The 20,350-nt window shown below is 28.5% G+C and overlaps 1 protein-coding gene across 3 annotated transcripts in view; it reads right to left on the reverse strand.

The window, feature by feature from the left end:
• Window positions 1-19,363, reverse strand: part of LOC100210874 (disabled homolog 2) — a 33,776-nt gene extending 14,413 nt beyond the window's left edge. For 2 of the 3 annotated variants that reach the window (XM_065801571.1, XM_065801569.1), the window contains exons 1-6: window positions 19,342-19,363; window positions 19,090-19,200; window positions 14,618-14,665; window positions 13,232-13,290; window positions 9,519-9,590; window positions 9,312-9,413 (exon numbers count right to left, since the gene is read on the reverse strand). In XM_065801571.1, coding sequence (XP_065657643.1) covers window positions 9,312-9,413; window positions 9,519-9,590; window positions 13,232-13,290; window positions 14,618-14,636 — 252 coding nt within the window. In that variant the 5' untranslated portion in view covers window positions 14,637-14,665; window positions 19,090-19,200; window positions 19,342-19,363. Of the gene's footprint in view, window positions 1-9,311; window positions 9,414-9,518; window positions 9,591-13,231; window positions 13,291-14,617; window positions 14,666-19,089; window positions 19,209-19,341 lie in introns of those variants that run through there. The other variant, XM_065801570.1, reaches the window with a different exon arrangement.
• Window positions 19,364-20,350: the final 987 nt, after the last annotated feature.

Below are 20,350 nucleotides of genomic sequence, written 5' to 3' on the forward strand. Positions count from 1 at the left end.
CCCTTTAAACATTAATCAACTTGAAAAAACAAGTTGATCCTGGGTTAAACCAACTTGAAAAAACAAGTTGAGCATGGTACTACCAGAAACATGGTGAGGTTCGAACACAGAATGTACACACATAAATATCTTTGCAATGACATCCTACTGCAGGTGTTGTGATAAAGCATTATGTGTTATGCATTTCATGTGCGCTTGCTCTTTTTGCATTGCATTTTTTAACAGAATTTTCATTAATATATTTAAAAAAAAAAGATATACAGCTTGAGTTTTTGAGGAAGTTTCATTGGTGAGGGCTGCGCTTCTAAAAACAATGAGGTGAAGAATGTTGGTCTTTTTGAGACTATTGGTATCACCAGAGGCTTTAAAAAAATGGTATCATTGGCACCTTTCAAGTACTTCTAAAATCTTTTTCTGAAACTGTCTGAGGCTAAGGTTACTGAATCAAGTTTGCCAAGTTCCTGAAAAGAACAAAGAGAGTGGCTTATAACAGTTTTGTTGCAGTTGTTCATGGCTACCTCGGTAATCACAAGATTAAAAACAATGTGGAGTTCAAATTATTATAAAAAATTGCCTCAAAATCAAATGCAGAGTGTAACTTCAAGTATATATAGTAAACTTTACTGAATAAAATACCAAATAGTTTATGTATGATGGGTGGCTTTAAAGAAAAAATATGAAAACACTTACTACAATCATACAAGAAGCAGGTGTCATTTATACAGAACTAAAAGATGTCATATAGAAGAACTAGGTTTAAATGCTGCAGACCTGCAATGAAAGACCTGTAAAGAAACCATAACTTACTGTAGTAAGTTAAGGTTTCTTTGCAGCAATAAAATCAAAGTGGACTAAACAACACCAACATAAGTCAGCTGAAGATTAGGAAAAACATAGGTAAATATTAATTTAACTGTATATTGTCAATCGGACTAATTAAGAAAACTTTATCAAGGGTTGAATTTAGCTTTTATCAAGTGTTGAATTAAGCTTTTATCAAGGGTTGAATTAAGCGATTGTGATTTGCAATATCTGGAAAAATATCTGGTCTATAAAACTTTAGTTTATGCAAAATGGTATACTTTGTTTTCAAGGGGCAATTTAACTTAAATTTGTTAGCAAAAAGTTATAAAAAACAAAACAATAAACTTACGACTGCAAAATTAATAACACTCTAGTCATTAACTGCATTATAAAAGTAAAAAAACTGAAATAGTGTTTTTGCTTTTATAAAACACTTATAACTTTTATAATTCTTTGTTCAAACAACATAAATAACTTTTATAATTCATTCTTTGTTCAAACAACATAAATAACTTTTATAATTCATTCTTTGTTCAAACAACATAAATAACTTTTATAAAAGTTTATTGTTTTGTTTTGTTTTTTATAACTTTTTTGCTAACAAAATTAAGTAAAGAAAAAATTGAGCGAATATTCAAATAATGTTAAAAACATTAGGAACTTAAATTAGTATATACTCGAACAAAAATGTAAAATACAAAATGATAAACTTTTTATAAAGGTTATCATTTCGAAAGATAATACTAATGTAAAAACGCACATAACTTTTAAAATCAACCAATTAAAAATTTTTATTGGTTGACTTTAATATTAATGTGCATTTTTACAGACAACAGAGTAACACTTTAGAAATGCTAACCATTTCTTATAAAGCACATATTAGTTTAAGTTCCTGAAGTTTTTAGTATTATTTGACTATCCACTATAGTTTTTAAAGATACTTTTCTACTTCAATTAAAATTTGGGATTACTTATGTTATTTGAACAAAGAATGAAAGTTATAAGTATGTTATAAAAGTAATAACACTATTATAGTGTTATTCTTTTATAATGCAGTTAGTTACTAGAGTGTTATTACTTTTGTAGTCATAAGTTTATTGTTTTTATAACTTATTTGCTAACAAATTTAAGCTAATTTGCTCCATGAAAACAAAGTAGACTTTGTTTTCATGGAGCAAATTAGCTTAAATTTGTTAGGTTTTGCATAAACTAAAATTATGAAGACCAGATATTTTTTCCATATATCGCAAATCACGATCGCTTAATTCAACCCTTCTCCAATGATTTCCAATTCATAAAATTGATGGATAAGTCTTTTTATTTATCCAAGAAATGTTTTATAACTTTTTGTTGTTTTGTATTAACTCTTGAAATAGTGAATTTGAATGCAACTTTTCTTGTTTTTAACTCTTTACCTTTTTTCTCCACCAAGAAAGCGTGGTAAGTGAAGAGTTATTTTTTAGGTAATACAAAAAATGTCTTTTTCAAATAATTTATTATACTACAGTGTTCGTAATCTGTTTATTACTAGATCATGCTGAAACAAATGTAACAGTAGTGCAAAAGTTAGTTCCGAATAGTTTACTGATGTTTACATAAATTTTGCTGAAGCAACTCTCTTTTGAAAAGTATTCATTGATAAGATGAGCTTTAGAAGCATCTAAAACATCTTTTCAAGCAGTGATGTCAACTAATTATTATTTTAGCCTTGTGTTATTTCTTCAAATTGTTTAATATAAGCTCAACTGGCATGTTTACTTTTAAACTTGCAAAAAAAATCGGCGCTCAATAAAGAGGTAGTAAATTGATTATCAATGCTTGGCAAGCCAACTGATGACATATCGACTTTAGTCAAAACATAGTTAATACTCTTTTCGGCTTTTAAACTGCAACAAACAGATTGCTTGTCGGTATGAACCAATAACATTGACATTTGATAACAGCACTTATCTAATAGAAAATCATTTTTTGGTGTTGATACATATTTTTTTTTCTTTTGCCACTTTGGCAAAAAATGTACTGATAAAAGTCTTTGATTTTAAAATATGATATTTCTTTTTATAACAACAACCATTCATTTGAAGTACTTGTACATGCAGGGTTTGTTAAACCATTTCTTATAGCAGCTTCCAATCCATACATTGCTGCAGCAACATGATTTGACTTTTGACCCATGACAGTTATGCATGTAAAACAACAACTTTTGATTTTAGCAATTTTTTTTAACACCAACCACAGTTTATGATATGTATTATTGATATATTGTGATCACTGACATTGATTGAATTTATTATACAGTAATTACTTCCAGTTAACTTATGACTGTGTTGTGCAACAAAATATAGGATTACTCATCATAGAAATCATAATAAGGTTTTATATATTGATGGCCTAGAATAAAAACCTCATATGTCTGAAGAGCTGAACTTTACAGGAAAGAAAAAAAAATTGTTTTTAAGGTTTATATTTAATACCCTCACTTAATACCTTAGTTAAAAGCAAGGTTCAACAACAGAATATAATTTAATCTACAAACCATATTATTGTTCCATAAAACTAGCAGACGAAACACTTCACAAAATATGTGATTGTCACACTCAATATGGCTCCCCAACAAAATACAAGGTTTGATTTTTTGTCCGTAGTTGATTTAGCACTTAAGGGGTAAACAGATTCTATCTGTTGACCAGCCTCGCACCCCTTCTTCATCTATTAGGCTGGCGCAGATGTATTTTTAATACATTGTTTCCAGTTTAGGATGTTGAAAGCTGGATCTTCTTGACTCAATGCATGGGTTTGCTTGTGTCACTGTTTTTATGACTAGGCAACTCATTCTATTATCTCCTTATGAGGGTACAGCCCTAAAACTCAGTTTTATGGTTCTGAGGCCGGCTGGTAGTCAGGTTTCCCGAACTCTGTGGTAGCTCTCAGAGAGGCTGATTCCATCAACAGCTGAAAAATATCAAAGTATTAACAGTGCCATGTTGCGCATGGATGGTGTCCCTGTTTGTACTTTTGGTGTGCATTGCGGAGGCCACATTTGGAGCCCTTTGTTACGGCTTAGGGTTTATTAATAGTAACGAGGCAATTGCTTGGACTATCAAATAGTGTACTGAATACTATCTATGCTTTGAGTCAAGTTCTTCAATCTAATTTAAAAATGAATAAAGTACCAAAAACTATAAAACACAAAAAACCATCATCATCACCAAGTTCTCTAAACCTATCATTCACTAATATTCGTGGTCTTCGAAGTAACTTTTCTTCTGTTGAGTCTTATCTCTTGCAAAGTTCACCAGACCTACTTGCTCTTTGTGAGACTAATTTGAGTTCGGCTGTCTCATCTTGTGATCTTAGTGTTGATGGTTATCTTCCTCTGATTCGTAAAGACTCCAATAGTCACATGCTTGGCCTGGGCATTTACATTCGTAAGAATTCACCTGTTTGTCGTGAAACTAGGTTTGAATCCACAGACTTTTCTTTCATGTGCTTTCGTTTAGCACCACTTCACTCTATTGCCTTTCTCTTTGTTCTATATCGATCTCCTTCATCTCAAGACTGTACTCTTTTTGATGTTATTTCTGATCATATTGACCAAGCCCTCTCTCTTTATCTATCAGCTAATATAGTTGTTGTCGGTGACTTTAATGCTCACCACTCTGAATGGCTTGGCTCTAGTGTCAGTGACTCTGCAGGCATTAAAGCCCACAACTTTTGCCTTTCTCAATCCCTAACTCAAATAGTCAACTTTCCAACTCGCTTTCCTGACAACCCGAATCGTTTACCTTCTCTACTCGACTTATGTCTTGTTTCTGATCCTAGTCAGTGCTCAGTTTCTCCACATTCACCCTTAGGTGCTTCTGATCACAGTTTGATCTCTTTAAAACTAATATCTCATTCTTCTTCATCACCTGAATACCCCTACTATCGAACCTCTTACAACTACAGTAAAGCTGACTGGGATTCTTTCCGTGATTTTCTTCGTGATGGCCCTTGGGTAGAAATCTTTCAACTTCCTGTCGACAAATGTGCTTTTTATATAACTTCGTGGATTCAGGCTGGCATGGAATCTTTTATTCCCTCTCGACGATTCCAGGTCAAGCCTCACTCTCCTCCATGGTTTTCCTCACACTGTGCTGCTGCGATTGCCAATCGAAACCGTTACTTCCATATTTATCAGCAAAACAATTCTCCAGAAAACAGACGTCTGTTTATTACTGCTAGAAACAACTGTAAAAAGGTTTTGTCTAACGCCAAAACCCGCTATTCTCAGGTCATGAAATCTCGTATCTCATCTCAAAAATTAGGCTCTCGTGACTTCTGGAGAATCTTTAATAATATCAATAATAAGGGCAAATCTATAATTCCACCTCTCTTGTATGGTTCAGACTTTGTCACCTCACCTAAAGACAAAGCCGAACTGTTTGCTAAAAACTTTTCATCAATATCATCTCTTGAATCCACTAATTGCGTTCTACCTGATATTGCCAACAAACAGGTTGATTCATTGCTTGACATTCATATCACTTCAGCATCTGTATCTAAAGTGATTTCCTGTCTAGACTCTTCTACAGCGTGTGGCCCAGACAACATACCTGTTATTGTCTTGCAGAAGTGTTCTCCAGAGCTGTCGTCTATACTCTCAAAACTATTCAACAAGTGCTTATCAGAGTCTTGTTTTCCAGCCTGCTGGAAAGCCGCATCTGTTATCCCTATCTTCAAAAATTCTGGGGAGCGATCTGATTCGTCTAACTACCGTCCCATAAGTCTTCTTCCTATCATAAGCAAGGTTTTTGAATCTTTAATTAACAAACACTTAATTTCTCATCTTGAATCTAACAACTTACTTTCTGACCATCAATATGGATTTCGATCTTCTCGTTCTAAAGCTGATTTGCTAACAGTAATAACTGACAGGTTTTATCGTGCATTAGATGAAGGTGGAGAGGTTAAGGCCATCGCTCTTGACATTTCAAAAGCGTTTGATAAAGTTTGGCATGCTGGTCTTCTCCATAAGCTTTCTTCTTATGGTGTATCCGGCAACATCTTTAAGATCATTGAATCCTTCCTTTCCAATCGTAGCATAAAAGTTGTCCTCGATGGACAACACTCTTCTTCTTATTCTGTAACTTCAGGGGTTCCTCAAGGTTCTATCCTTGGCCCTATACTCTTTTTAATTTACATTAACGATCTTCCAGATATTCTCACATCTAAGCAAGGCATTGTTTGCTGATGATACTACCATTTATTCTTGTCGTGATAAGAAACCAACACCCTCTGATTGCCTGGAGGGGGCATTTGAGCTTGAAAAGGATCTCACTTCTGCTACAGCATGGGGCTCACAGTGGCTGGTGAACTTTAATTCAGATAAAACTCAATTTTTTTCAGCCAATCGTTATCACAATAATTTAGATCTTCCTATATTTATGAACGGTGATGTACTCGATGAGTCACCTACTCTTCATCTTCTAGGATTAACTCTTACTTCCAATCTTTCTTGGAAACCATATATCAAATCGGTTGCAAAATTAGCATCTGCTAAGGTTGCATCTCTTTATCGAGCTCGCCACTTTCTTACTCTGGATTCTATTCTCTACCTCTATAAATCTCAAATCCGGCCTTGTATGGAATACTGTTGCCATATCTGGGGCGGATCTTCTAATGATGCCCTTTCTCTTTTAGACAAGGTGCAAAAACGCATTGTAAACATAGTTGGACCTGCTCTTGCAGCCAACCTTCAACCATTATCACATCGTCGTAATGTTGCTTCTCTTTCTCTTTTCTACAAATACTATAATGGGCACTGCTCGAAAGAGCTAACGTCTCTTGTGCCATCTACTAAAATTCATTCTCGTGTTACTCGTCATTCAATTAAGTGTCATCCTTTTTCTGTGACTGTTCCTAAGTGCTCCAAAAATGCTTATTCGTCTAGTTTTTTTCCTCGAACATCAGCTCTTTGGAATTCGCTTCCTTCATCTTGCTTTCCTGATTCATATAATTTGCAATCTTTTAAATCGTCCGTCAATCGTTATCTTGCTCTACAATCTTCATCTTTTTTCTTACAGTAACTTCCAACTTTAATTAGTGGCTGCTTGCAGCCTTGTTGGAAGCGAAGATGTTTAAAAAAAAAAAAAAAAAAAAATTTTATATAACATTATACCTACTATTTTCCACGTTGAGATACAAGTTTTTCTAAACAAATCTGTGAAAACATAAAAATCCAAGTTTTTTGAGTTTTGAGGTTTTTATTCTAGGCCATTGATATATCATTAATTCATGTTTAAATGAGTGCTTTTTCATGCAGCTGTAGGCACCAGCAAGCTTTTTTGATGTTTTGATTGAGGTTTTGATAAACAAGATCATGAATGAATTAAAATGATTTTGACAAATAATTATGTTTTTGTAAAAGTTTTTGACAGCTTCACTGTTTTGCCTTCTCTTAGTTTGTTAAAACTGAGTTCCATTTGTTTTTGTTTTATTCAACTGTTGTTGCGCTTTGTTTTTGTTCTGATTTGCTTGTATTTTCTGAGTTTTTTCAGTTTTATATTCAGTTTGTTATGTTTAAGCTTTTATTTTGTTCTGTAAATCAGTAATAGTTTGCATTAAAAAAAAAAAAATGTTTGTAAATTTGTTGATTTTTGATTTTAAATACACAAAGCTCCATTTTATTTTTTTGTTTACCTCTTACTATTATTTACAATGTTACTAAACAATACATTTAACTTTTTTTAATGAAAACTTTGTAAAGGTTTTTTTTTGCCCACATAAACTGACTTATATGCATATGGATGCGGACGCAATTTTTTTGTATATACATGCATCAAGTATTAATGTATGCATTTTGTATTACATTAGATTTACATAAAAAAATATTTTACAAATGTTATTAAACTGCATATAAAAAAAACTATACAAATAATAATAAATTGTATATACAAATATTCGTTTTACATATACAAATGTGTTGATAATAAATTACAAATACTTTAAAATGTTTAAAAACATTCACAGAATAAATAACTCAAACAATTACAAATGTTTACAGACATTCACAAAATAAATAACTTAAAACAAAATACCGAAACTCTTCAAAATAATTGCCAAGTATTATAGTATGAAATATATATTGTATATAAATAAATAGTATATGATATTGAGGGCTATATGATAATGAGGGCTATACATTTCTAAACAGCGCACATCAAAATGGACCTGGCAAAGGTATTGCAGTTTACATATCCAATAAGTTAAGGTGGGTGAGATGTAACGATCTCACCCATAATATTATTCTCATAATATTATTCTGTGTCATGTATCACCCACCAGATGGCTCAAAATACCTAAACCCCAACTTCCTTAACCTTTTTTCAAAAATGATATCTAAGTTTAACTCAATAGAAACAATATTAATGGGAGATCTCAATGTTAATTATTTGAAACCAAATGATCATATCAAAATAAAATCTATGCTACAATTCTATGGTTTCAAACAACTAATAAAAAGCGCTACAAGAACAAACATCTTCTACCTTAATTGACATAATTTATACAAATAACTCCTATACTAAAATCTTTCGTAATACTGATATCCTTTAGTGACAAAAATATGACTGGATGCATTCGCAATTCTAGTCATGCTAAGTACAAACCAAAAAAAAAATAAAGTATAGAAATTTTAAACAATACACTAAACAGGAGTTCTGTAGTTTGCTTCTTAACTATGATTGGTCTTTGGTTCTACTTTCAACTAATGTAAACACATCATGGACTAACATGAAACACATAATTTTAAAATGTCTTGATACCTTAGCCCCAAATATTAAAAAATACATTCGAGGCAAGTCATATCCATGGCTTACAGGGGAAGTTAAATACCATATGAATATATGTGACAATCTACTCCATAAATTTCATAAATCAAAGTTAGCAATTGACGAACGGCTTTTTAAAAACAAGAGAAATGAAGTTAATGCTATTATAAAACAATCAAAACAGTATTACCACTGAAATATACTACACGAATCTGCCAGAAAAAAAAACCCAGAAAGTTTCTGGCGTAACATTAACAATATTTACCCTTCCAAAACTAAATCTTCAACTAGTACAACATTTATTATTAACTCGTCTCCAACCTCTAATCTTCGAGAAATATCATCTGCGTTTAATGAATATTTTTGTAATTCGGTATCTATTTTTAAGAAATATACTTTTAAAAAAAAAGATTGCGTATAGGCTTTATCACACTGGGAACCAACTAGTACCTCCAGGTCTTTTTTGCAAATTCTCATTGCATCTTGTCTATTATCAATTTAAAAATAAGTTAAAAATTTATTTTTAAACATGTTTTTTTTAAAATAACATTTCTAATAACCTTATTACCTCAATTGATTATAATTTTATTATACTTTATAACAGGACTTACATTGATAACAGAATTTTAATAATATTTATCCTGTAAAAAATTCATCAAATAAAAATGTAGTAAAATGTAAAAAGTTTGATCTTACCTCTGTTTGTTCATCAAGTAAACGTATTCCTTTCAGAGTAATGTTGACAGTGATCCGTTGTTTGTGTTCTTTTTTTTCTTTGTTCATTTTTAATGCATGTTGCTTAAAAGTAATACATACTATAATATAATAAAATTTATTAAAACAGAACAGTAAAAGTTTAAAATTAAATATTTTTCATACATTTTTATGAATCAAAAAACTAACCTTCAGTTTACTGATAGCTTCTTGACAAACATCATCACCTCGTGGAACTGATACATCACAAAAACCAATTAACTATATTTAAAATGTTCATATTTTATCAGTTAAATAATCTTATATTTTATCAATAGATAATAATTTTAGAGTATAATAGTTTTATATTAATCAGTTAGTCCAATCTATTTAAAAACATTTGCATTTAAATTCACGCTTTTATTTGCAGTTTATTATGAAATTATTGTTTTTTTAAATGATCACATTTTTCATTTTAGTTACAGCAATAATGCCTTTTTTTTTTTATAAACAACTTTGCAAACTTGACCAATTTGCCATTAATGTTATTGTTATATTCAAGGCCTTCTTTATAGAAGGCCTTTACACCGTACCGGAAATTTTTTGACTGAAGGTCAATTTATCAGAAATGTTCTGCAAACTCTTTTATCTAATAAAGAAAAAAAGTGTCAGATGGAATAGTTAGTCTTCCCCTATTTAAAGTATTTAAACAATTGCCATATTTTTCATAATATGTAATTGCATCATGTCCAATTTCTTCAGTTGAATATATTTAAACATAACCAGCAATATAGACAATAGATTATAAAATTTCTATATTTGTACTACCTTCTAGATCTGCTAATTTGTATATAATATCGACTTCTCTATCATCTAAATCTTCAACATATAAAAGACAGTAATGGCCATCGTTTCCTTCTACATCAATATTTAGCTGCAGCACCAGCTCAGCATGTAGAACACTTTCAATAACTTTTTTAAACTTTTTCAATAACTAATTAAGTGGTTATAAATTAAGTACCACCTGATTCTTGATGTAATTTTCTAAAGCATTTTTCAATCATATCAGAAGAAAACCAACCTATTCATTTTCCTTTGATAAAAGATGGCAGATAAATCAATTAGGCCACAACAAGTATGTGAAAGTGCATTGCTTGTATTTTTTGTTGGCAAAACTGCAAAGCTGGCAAATTTGTTTACCAGATGTTGGTAATTTTTTTATGTTAATGTCATGTGAAGATACATTACAGTACAGGACTTATCCCTATATATAAGATTTGCACCACGACATATAACATTGACTATTTTCCAAATATCTAAAACTAACTCAAAAAAATAATAGTACCTTTGACACTTTCTTGGTTTATTTTAGGATGAGTTTTTAGAGTTGAAACTGTCTCTTCACTAAATACTCGTAAACAAGAGTTTACTTTTTGCCATTCTATTGGTTTAAGATTTATTGATGTTTCAGTCAACTTAGATAACTTTAATAATGGGTTTTTTTCATGTGTATGTAAGTTAACTAAATCTCTCCAAATTGCAAGATATTTTTTTTATAAATAAACTGTAACTGACCTAATTTTTCTGTCAGCCAATTATTTCTTAAGCATTTCAAAAGATGGAAATAATCTTATAAAATATAGGTTCCATTTTGACATAACCAAGATTTTCCATCTACTGTTTTGAATTTAGAAAAAAAGCTTTGGTTAACTTTATTACCATCAGTAATAATTGCAACTACTTTACCATTACATATAGAATTTTCTATGGTGTCTACAGTTAATTTGGATTGGTCTAGTTGGAAATCTGATGTTAGATTACTAACTGGTGAAACTCTTGCTAAAACTTCAGGTGCACTATAAAGATTTTTGACCATAAATGAAAGTACAGTAGTAGCTAATTTTTGTGGATAATCAACAGCTTTTCCAAAAATATTTCCACTTTGATATAATAAAACAGCTTTTACATAAACTTCATCTATCAACAAAACACAAATTACTTTTTTTTTCCTCAAGATTTGATAGCACAGAACTTAAAAAACTAAATCATCTTAAGAATTTATTTTTAAAGTCATACAAATTATAGTTCGAACACTTGGCAACTGATAATCACATTATAATTGATTGTAAGCAGAATAACGTGTTGCAAAATATTTAACTATCTACAAAACTACATCTACATTGCAATTTCAATCTCTAAAGCATTGGAATCTAGCAAAACTACTGTTTATATGGTCATAAACTGATACAAGAACTCTCTATTTATCAAACAAGCAAAAGAAAAAGGAGGACTTCTAAACATGGAAGAAAGAGTGACTTTAAGGATAAGAAAGCAGCAATCAATATTCGAGGATCATTCACACAAAATCCTGGCTTATCGAACAGAGAACAAGCCAAAAGATATAAAGTTTCAGAGTTTTTCGTCAGGAAAATTAAGAAATTTACAATTTCAAGTCTTGTCGAGTCATTAAATATCAAAACCAATCAGATAGGCAACCACTGACTGCAAAAACTCAAGCTCGAAAACTTTATGACAAAATGCTTGCAAAATTCAATGGCTGCATAATTATGGATGACAAAACGTACATTAAATGCAACTTCAAACAGCTTCCAGGTTCAAAATTTTACACATCAATTGTTTGTAGATGTGTCAGCAACAAGTTCAAATATAAATCATTGAATAAATTTGTTGCGAAACTTCTTTTTTTAAGTTTTTAAGTTTCTTTTTTTAAGAAACTTCTTTTTTTGGCAAGCAATATACAGCTGCGATTTGAGATCTAAAGCTTTCATCACATCATCAACTTAAAACTCAGATATTTACATCAAGGAATGCTTGCAAGCTAGATTTTTGTCATTTTTGTCGAAGTCACTATGCCCCCTGTTGGTTCTGGCCTGATCTTGCTTCTTGTTATTATTCTAAGAAGACCGAAGAGTGGCATAATTCAAGAGACATCAAACTTATACCAAAAAGCTTGAACCCACCAAACTGCCCACAGTTCTGTCCATTGAAAAAATTTGGGGAATTTGCAAATGATATTTGTATAGGAGTGGCAAAACAATAAGTACAGCTTAGAAAGATTAGATTAGAAAGTGAACATAAGTAGGAAAAAAAATTGCCAAAGACACTGGGCAGAAGTTAATGTTGTCATTAATAGTCGTTTATTTATTCAAGATAATGAAAAATAATAAAATATAAAGCATTTTTATAATCTTCAAATTCCTTAGGTTAAATAAATATTGAAGTTTAAATTGTTAAATTGAGCTAAAGCTCAATTAGGTAATTAGAAATAAAAAAACGTGTAAAAAATGTTTACATTATTAACTAAACTTTAATGAAGAAAAATATTTTAAACAATTTTGTCAAAAGTTTTTTTTAATGCTTATGTTTTCAAAACATTTCACGGATTCTACCATTTCAAATGAGGTGATAATATTACAATCATGTGACAACCATGATTTAGTCAATAAGGAGCTCGAGAAATATTTTTTAATTTTTCACCTAAGTATCACATTAACATAGCGCAGTTAAAAAGTATTATCTACAATGAGGAACAACAACTTAAACCAGTATTTAATTTGTACAAGCAATTGAATGGAATTCCATTGGATTGCAAATGAAATACATATATTACAAATAAAAACTCAAGAAGCACTTATGAAAGTTTTAGTACTAGATTTGGAAAATAGAACCCTCAAAATAAGAAACATGTTATCAAATATTTAATTGTGATCATAAAGTATTTTTTATTTAAAGTTTAATTATTTAAAAATTTATGAGATTTTGTCAAATAAAAAACTCAAAACACTGGTTAACAACACTAATTCATTATGGATAAAAACACTGGTTCAGAGCAAATACAGACATTAACTCATAGTTATACAAGAAAGTAAAAAAAGTTAAACAAATATAATAAGAAAAACTACCTTGCATTTAAAATCAACTCCAAAACCATCAAATTTACTGAAATTTTCACTTAGTAGCTCTAAAAATAAAAATTTTTAAACAAAATAAAATAAATAATTTATACAAGAATATCAAAAATTTTAAATTTGTTTAAAGACCAACATAAAAAGCAATATAAAAGCAAGAAATCCAATAAAAAAATTCATCAATTTATCTGCAATGTAACCAGAGAATATATTTAGGTTTTCATTCTATTGAAAAATATGTTTTATCATTGTTTAGTTCAAGCATTTGAGTGGATAAGTCAGCATTATTAGCTGAAAATATGAGAGAGTAAAAAAGAATTTTCATAAAATTTGGTAATGAAATGTCTAAAAAATGGAAAGATCCTCTGAGGATGTATTGTAACACCACATTGTATTATTAAAGAAAAGAATTTGAAGTGAATGAACACCTCCTGAGAGAGGTCTAGACAAATTTAAGTGCTGATCAAAGATGGATTAACAACCACAAGAAAAAATATATAACTTGAGATTTTGAGCTCAAGTTATTTTTTTTTCAAGTTATAGCTCATTAAGGTGTGGCCCTCATTGTTTGAAATAAAATACTGGTTGTGAAATTATTACACTTAAAAATTTAGATATTAAAACCGGGTTATTGCAATGGCACTTGATTAGAGGTGTTTTTTTTATATATTTAGAGTATTTTATTTGTGTTTGGAGCTTTATTTATTTTATGTTAGAAAAGTTTTGTTAAAAAGAAATATTTTGTTAAAAGATTTAAAGACTTATTTTATTTTTATATTTCTTTAGTTCTATTTTTTGTTGCTATTCTTCTATTTTGTTGCAGTATTTCTACTGTATAACAATGTTATACAGTAGAAATACTACAAGAAAATAGAAAAATTCAATTAAAACCATGTTACATGGTTTTAATGGAATTTTCACGATTTAAAATTTATATTATCAATCATTAGCCAACCCTTCAAGAAAAAAAATTCAACACAATTGAGGTAGGAATAACTTTAATGGTAACCTTAAAAAAAACATAGTTTTACTGTGTCATTGTTATGATTGTTATTGCTAATTTATATTACTGTATTTTATTTTTCACAATACTAATATTTTTATACTAGATATGTTATTGTAACAATTTTTTTTTGTCTTGTTTTTGATTTAAACTATTTTTAAAATGATTTGAATGTACATACAGTTTTGTGCTGGGTTTTATTGTGTACTGTTAATAAAACCCCTTAACAAGCTTAGTTACTAAGCTAAAAGATGTTTTTTTAAACATCAATCAATAATAACTTATCCTACGAGATCGCTAACTGATAGATAAAATACAACAAAAAATATAACAAACATTTAGATGATAACAAAATTCAAAAAATTCATATCGATAACCTTTCTTAGATTTTCCCATTTGCAGTTACTATTTCTCTTTATTATACTCTAAAAATAAATATAAATTAAGACTTAATTATATATTATTATAATAATGTTTTTTATAATAATCAATATTATTAAAAACTGCAATATTATTATTTAATCATTTCAGATATTGTTTTACTATTCAAATATCATATTATTTTTTATGGATATTATCATTTATAAAAGTCTGAATCAAAAAATTTAAATTCAATTTTCTTTTCTTCTACTTAAATTGAGCTCTTATGAAACTTAAACTTAAATCTTATGAAAGTTCATTTTTTACAAAAAGTACAAATGATAACAATGAAAAAGAAACACAAAAAAATCATTTTGTTAATATACACTTTCTCAGTTAATGAAATTATAAGCATTAGTAGCAAATACTAATTTGAAAATAAGATATGTAACATTAGACATGTCCAGTAGCCAGGCAACTGGACAAATATTGTTATTATCTTACTTGAACTGTTCACTATAACTATTGGTAGTTAGATCTTCCTGGAGTGCCTTAATAATCAGATAATAAAAAAAGATTTTGGATTAAATGCAGCATACAGAATAATGATACAAATTCTAAAAATTTAATAAAATAAGTCATAAGATTAAGTCATAACAAATTTGTCATAAGATAAAAACCCTCATGACCCTCATGCAAGTCGGACTCTCCAATAAAGATGTACATTATAAAATTATAAATGAGCAGCTTATAAAAACATATCAGCAAAAACAAACTCTGTTCACGAAGCGCAGACAATCAAATTTTGCGCTAAAATTCTGTGCCACACTTTTTTAAGTAGGTCAAGATATGTATGTCAAGACATAGTTTACAGTGCTTCTTACTGGAATAAAGATGATACTGATACTCTAGCTGTTGATTACAACATGAAAAAATTACAGATTGTTGCTGATATGGTAGCAGGGGAATTGATTTTTTCTTGAATTTGTAACAATTCATAATAATATTACTTGTAACTTTCAAAATAAATACCACAAGTGAAGAAACTTGCAAAAAGATATTGCAAGTGAAAAAACTTGCAAAATAGATACCACAAGTCATAAAACTTGCAAGAAAAGTTATACCGTGTCAGGTATACCAGGTAGTTAACCATGCCTTTATTTTTACTTCTTCTACATATATTAAAGAATTTAAAAAAAAAAAAATTTGAATCTCAAACTTGGTCCGGTATTGTTATATATATATATATATATATATATATATATATATATATATATATATATATATATATATATATATATATATATATATATATATATATACTGTATATATATACTGTATATATATACAGCATTATTATACACATGCTTTCTTAATGCATTCATTTTCCTGACTTATAAAGATTCCAAATTTTTATGTTTTATAATTCTTTCAGTTGCATTATTTGTGTGTTTTAAAAAAAATCAAAAGTATTTGACTTGAAATGACCTTTGAGCAAGTGTTGCGACTTACAAAGTTTTTTGATAGACAGCTCTGGCTTACCGGGTGACAGAAATAGTGTCGAAAAATGAACTTCAGAACAGTGTCGAATATATTAAAAAAGGCCTAATGTCGCAAAAAAAAGGAATAATGTCGCAAATGAATTTAATGAACAGTGTCGAAAACAAAAAAAGACATGATATCTAAACACACATTTATAGTTACTATTATTTTTTTATTTTTGTTACTATTCATTTAACTCCATTAGAACATTATTCCTTTTTCTAGTTTTCAACACTATTCATTAAATTCATTTGCGACATTACTCTTTTTTTTTTGTTTTTGGCACTATTCCGATTTATTATTTGCAACACTATTCCTTTTTTTTGTTTTCGACACTATTCATTAGATTCCTGTGCGACGTTATTCCTTTTTTTTATTTCTGACACTATTCATTAATTTCATTTGCGACATTCTTTATTCTGTTATTAGACAACCAATAATGCGACAATTTGCAACACTTTTCCTTTTTCACATTTTCGACAATCAAATTTGCGACAATAAAAATTTGCGACACTATTCTGTCACACTGGCTCACCTTCACATGGTGTCTTTCTCTACAAATGGTTATTATAAAGTTTCATTTATGAAATAAATTATTTTAGTTATTTACTAAAAACCAAGAAAACTACTTCACTAAGGGTCTCTAAAATGTCTCAGTACAGAACAAAATAAAATTGATTGCTAGTAACAACTTTTGTTTTAGATTTTCAAATAGTAAAATTTTTTGTTCATCTTACATTCTTCTTGAAAAAGGTTTCATGTCGAAGGTTAATTTCTATTAAGTTGATTATTATATATAGCCACCTGCTTTACTTTAAATTTAATTTTAATTATATATAAGATCACCATTTAAAATTATACAATAACCATAATATACTAAAATCACTAATTCATCCAAAATCTTTTACACTTTGTTTATAGTTTTACACTTTTTTTTTACTAGTAGGATACAACAGTAATATTTTTGGTAATGAAATGAAATATATTTCATACTAATTTATTTTGTTTATTAAAGATGCAATTATTTTTAAAAATTAAACATCTTTTCATTTTAGGATGTGTCCAATCATCATTCCCCCATCTGATAAACAGCAGCAGAGATTTTTTTTTCAAAAATAAGTTGTTGTCTTCAACTTTAGTTCCAGGTTATACCTGGTACCAAAAGCCTAATTCAAGTTTTAAATTTGTAAATTATTTCAAAATAATTATAAAAATTGATTTATTTTCTTTCTTTTTTTTTAAGTTGGGGGAAGAGAGGGGATGGAGGGTGCACACGCCCCTCCCACAAGTCGATTTGTATACCACCAATAAATGCAAATCTTCTAAAACAATTTTTTGACATTTTTTATACTAATTTCACTTATTTTATTAAATACAAATAAACTTATAAGAATTGACCATTTTTGAAATCTGTCAGTGTTAAACCATCACTACCAACTTTAATATACACCAATCATTGTTGCTGGTCCGGAATAAAATTATTGAAACTTTTAAATAAAAAAAATTATCATTTGCTGAGAAAAGTAATATTTAATGAAAAAAAATACGCATATTTTTATGATGGTGGTGGTTTGGAAACCCCTTTAACCCCCAGTTAATGCCCAGAAATGGAGGCAGTAATAAATTTGTAGCCCACTGTTACACCTATCTTTTGATGCCAAGTTATTGGTATTTAGATAAGAATCCAACAAGTTATAACAATATAAGTGAAGAAAAATTAAATTTGACCACAGTTTCTTCAACAAATCCATACATCAAAAATTTGCTACTAAAAACCTCATAACTTTTTGTAAAATTGTTTGATTTTAATAATTTTTTCACCTTTAAATATTAGATTTAAAGTATTTTTAAGTATTAGAGTTTAAGTATTTTTTAAGTATTAGAGCCCTTTCTAATGATAAATAACAAACTAGCTTTTGATCAATTTTAAATTTTCAATTTACATAACTATTTTAAGCATTTAACTTAAACCAATACATGTTTGTGACATTTTTCTACCATTCATCTGTTGCTACTTATTACTATTAGAAAATCTTGAAAAAAGAATGTAATTTATTTTTTCTCTTAACATTAGCAGAAAATACTTCAAGATTGGCTGCATTTAAGACATTCTGCTGTAGCACGCTGTCTCATCAGCTAATGTCATTTTATTATCTTTATCGCTTTGGAGTCAATCTGAAATTATGAAATTAAACAAAACTTAAATAACCCTTGGTTATAAATTACTACCAGGAGAAAGGAGTATGATAACAACTTGCAAAATATAAAAAATTACAATTTTTATTATTTTCTTAACTCATTGTTTATAAGTTGTTTCATTAATTTACATTAATGTAACTTTCTCTCATCTATTTCAACCAAGTCATTTTTTGTTTTAACAAAGTACTGGTGGTTCACATTTGTAAAAATGTAAATTATATAGTTCACATTTTTTATTATTAACTAGTTCACATTTGTAAAAATCTGAACTACTTGTACTTTGTTAAAACAAAAAAGTATTTTACAAATGTAAAAATTTGTGTATAAAGTTTAAACATTGTTACAACAAAACCTATAATGCTTACTGTATTTGACAAAATTTTTGTGTTTTTATTGAAAAAAAACTATAACTTTAATAAAATAACTATTAAAATTACGTTAAATTAAGTTAGTACTAAAATAGTGTTTTCTATTAAAATAAAATGATTGTAAAAGTGCTTTAGCAAAAACATGGATGTAGTTCATTTTAGTTATTTACTGCCTCTAGCTCAAACTAAAGCAACAGCCCAAGATTAAGTTTCAACGCATGGTTTTTAATGAGTAAAACATTTAATATAAGACTTCTAATAGCATTTTAAATAAATGAATAATAAAACGTGTATAACTATTTTAAAAACTAATTTTTTTAAAGCAAATAATTCACGATAATGGGGTAGCAAAAAAAAGGTAAGGAAATGAAATTACTTACGTTTACTGTGTAATTTAGCTGCTACATCGATTCAACGTAAAACTGTTGTTTATTTAAAAGAACGAATCCCATGTGAGCAGCTTTAGATTTAGTTTATAGCTTGAGCCTAACCTACAAAACTATCATTTATAAAGTGATATCTTTTTACATTTTAGACAGTGTGTCCACTTCGAATAAAAATAATTTTATTTTTGCAACACTTAAGAACAAACACTTTAAAAATAATAAAATAAACATTTGCTTTAAGACTACCTCGTTCAAGGTTGGATATTGGACGTTGTAGGAAACGCCTTTAACACCGTATATTGTTTCGTAAACGGTGAACGCCGCAGATTTAAATCGAATTTTCAGAAATGTATTACTATCGTTATGAGCCGCAGCGTTATTTTCACCATTTGCCACTTCTCCTCGCCATTAGCTCAATTCCATCAAGTCTATAATACTGAGTAAATAACTGTTTCATGATCACTTAGATATATATATATATATATATATATATATATATATATATATATATATATATATATATATATATATATATATATATATATATATATATATATATATATATATATATATATATATATATATATATATATATATATATATATATGTAAATTATGTTAGTGTATTTTACAAATAGAGTGCTCAATGTTCTTAAAGAACAGAGCAATAATAAATTAGTAAAAAACACTTATCTAACTTTTATCTTCGACTTGAAGTTTCACCATTGCTGGATCATCAGGAAGAGTATATATATATATATATATATATATATATATATATATATATATATATATATATATATATATATATATATATGTATATATATATATATGTATATATATATATATATATATATATATATATGTATATATATATATATATATATATATATATATATATATATATATATATATACATATATATATATATATATATATATATATATATATATATATATATATATATATATATATATATATATATATATATATATTGGTGATCAAAAATTTAGATTTAGCAAATAATTTTCTTTAGCTTAGCTCTTTAAATCCCTTCCCCCCCCCCCCCTCCACCAAATTTTTTTTGATAATGTTTGAAGACAATTTTTTTAAAGTTAAGTTACCCAGCGGGCATTTGTCTTTAAAAGTTACGTTCTAAATGTATTTTAAATGTCTTATAAACGTTTTCTAAATGTTCTTCCGTAAAGAACGTTTAAAAAACGTTTAAAAGACACTTAGAACGTAGCTTTTAAAAA

This window comes from Hydra vulgaris, chromosome 07, assembly GCF_038396675.1.
Source record: "Hydra vulgaris chromosome 07, alternate assembly HydraT2T_AEP".
Lineage (NCBI taxonomy): Eukaryota > Metazoa > Cnidaria > Hydrozoa > Anthoathecata > Hydridae > Hydra > Hydra vulgaris.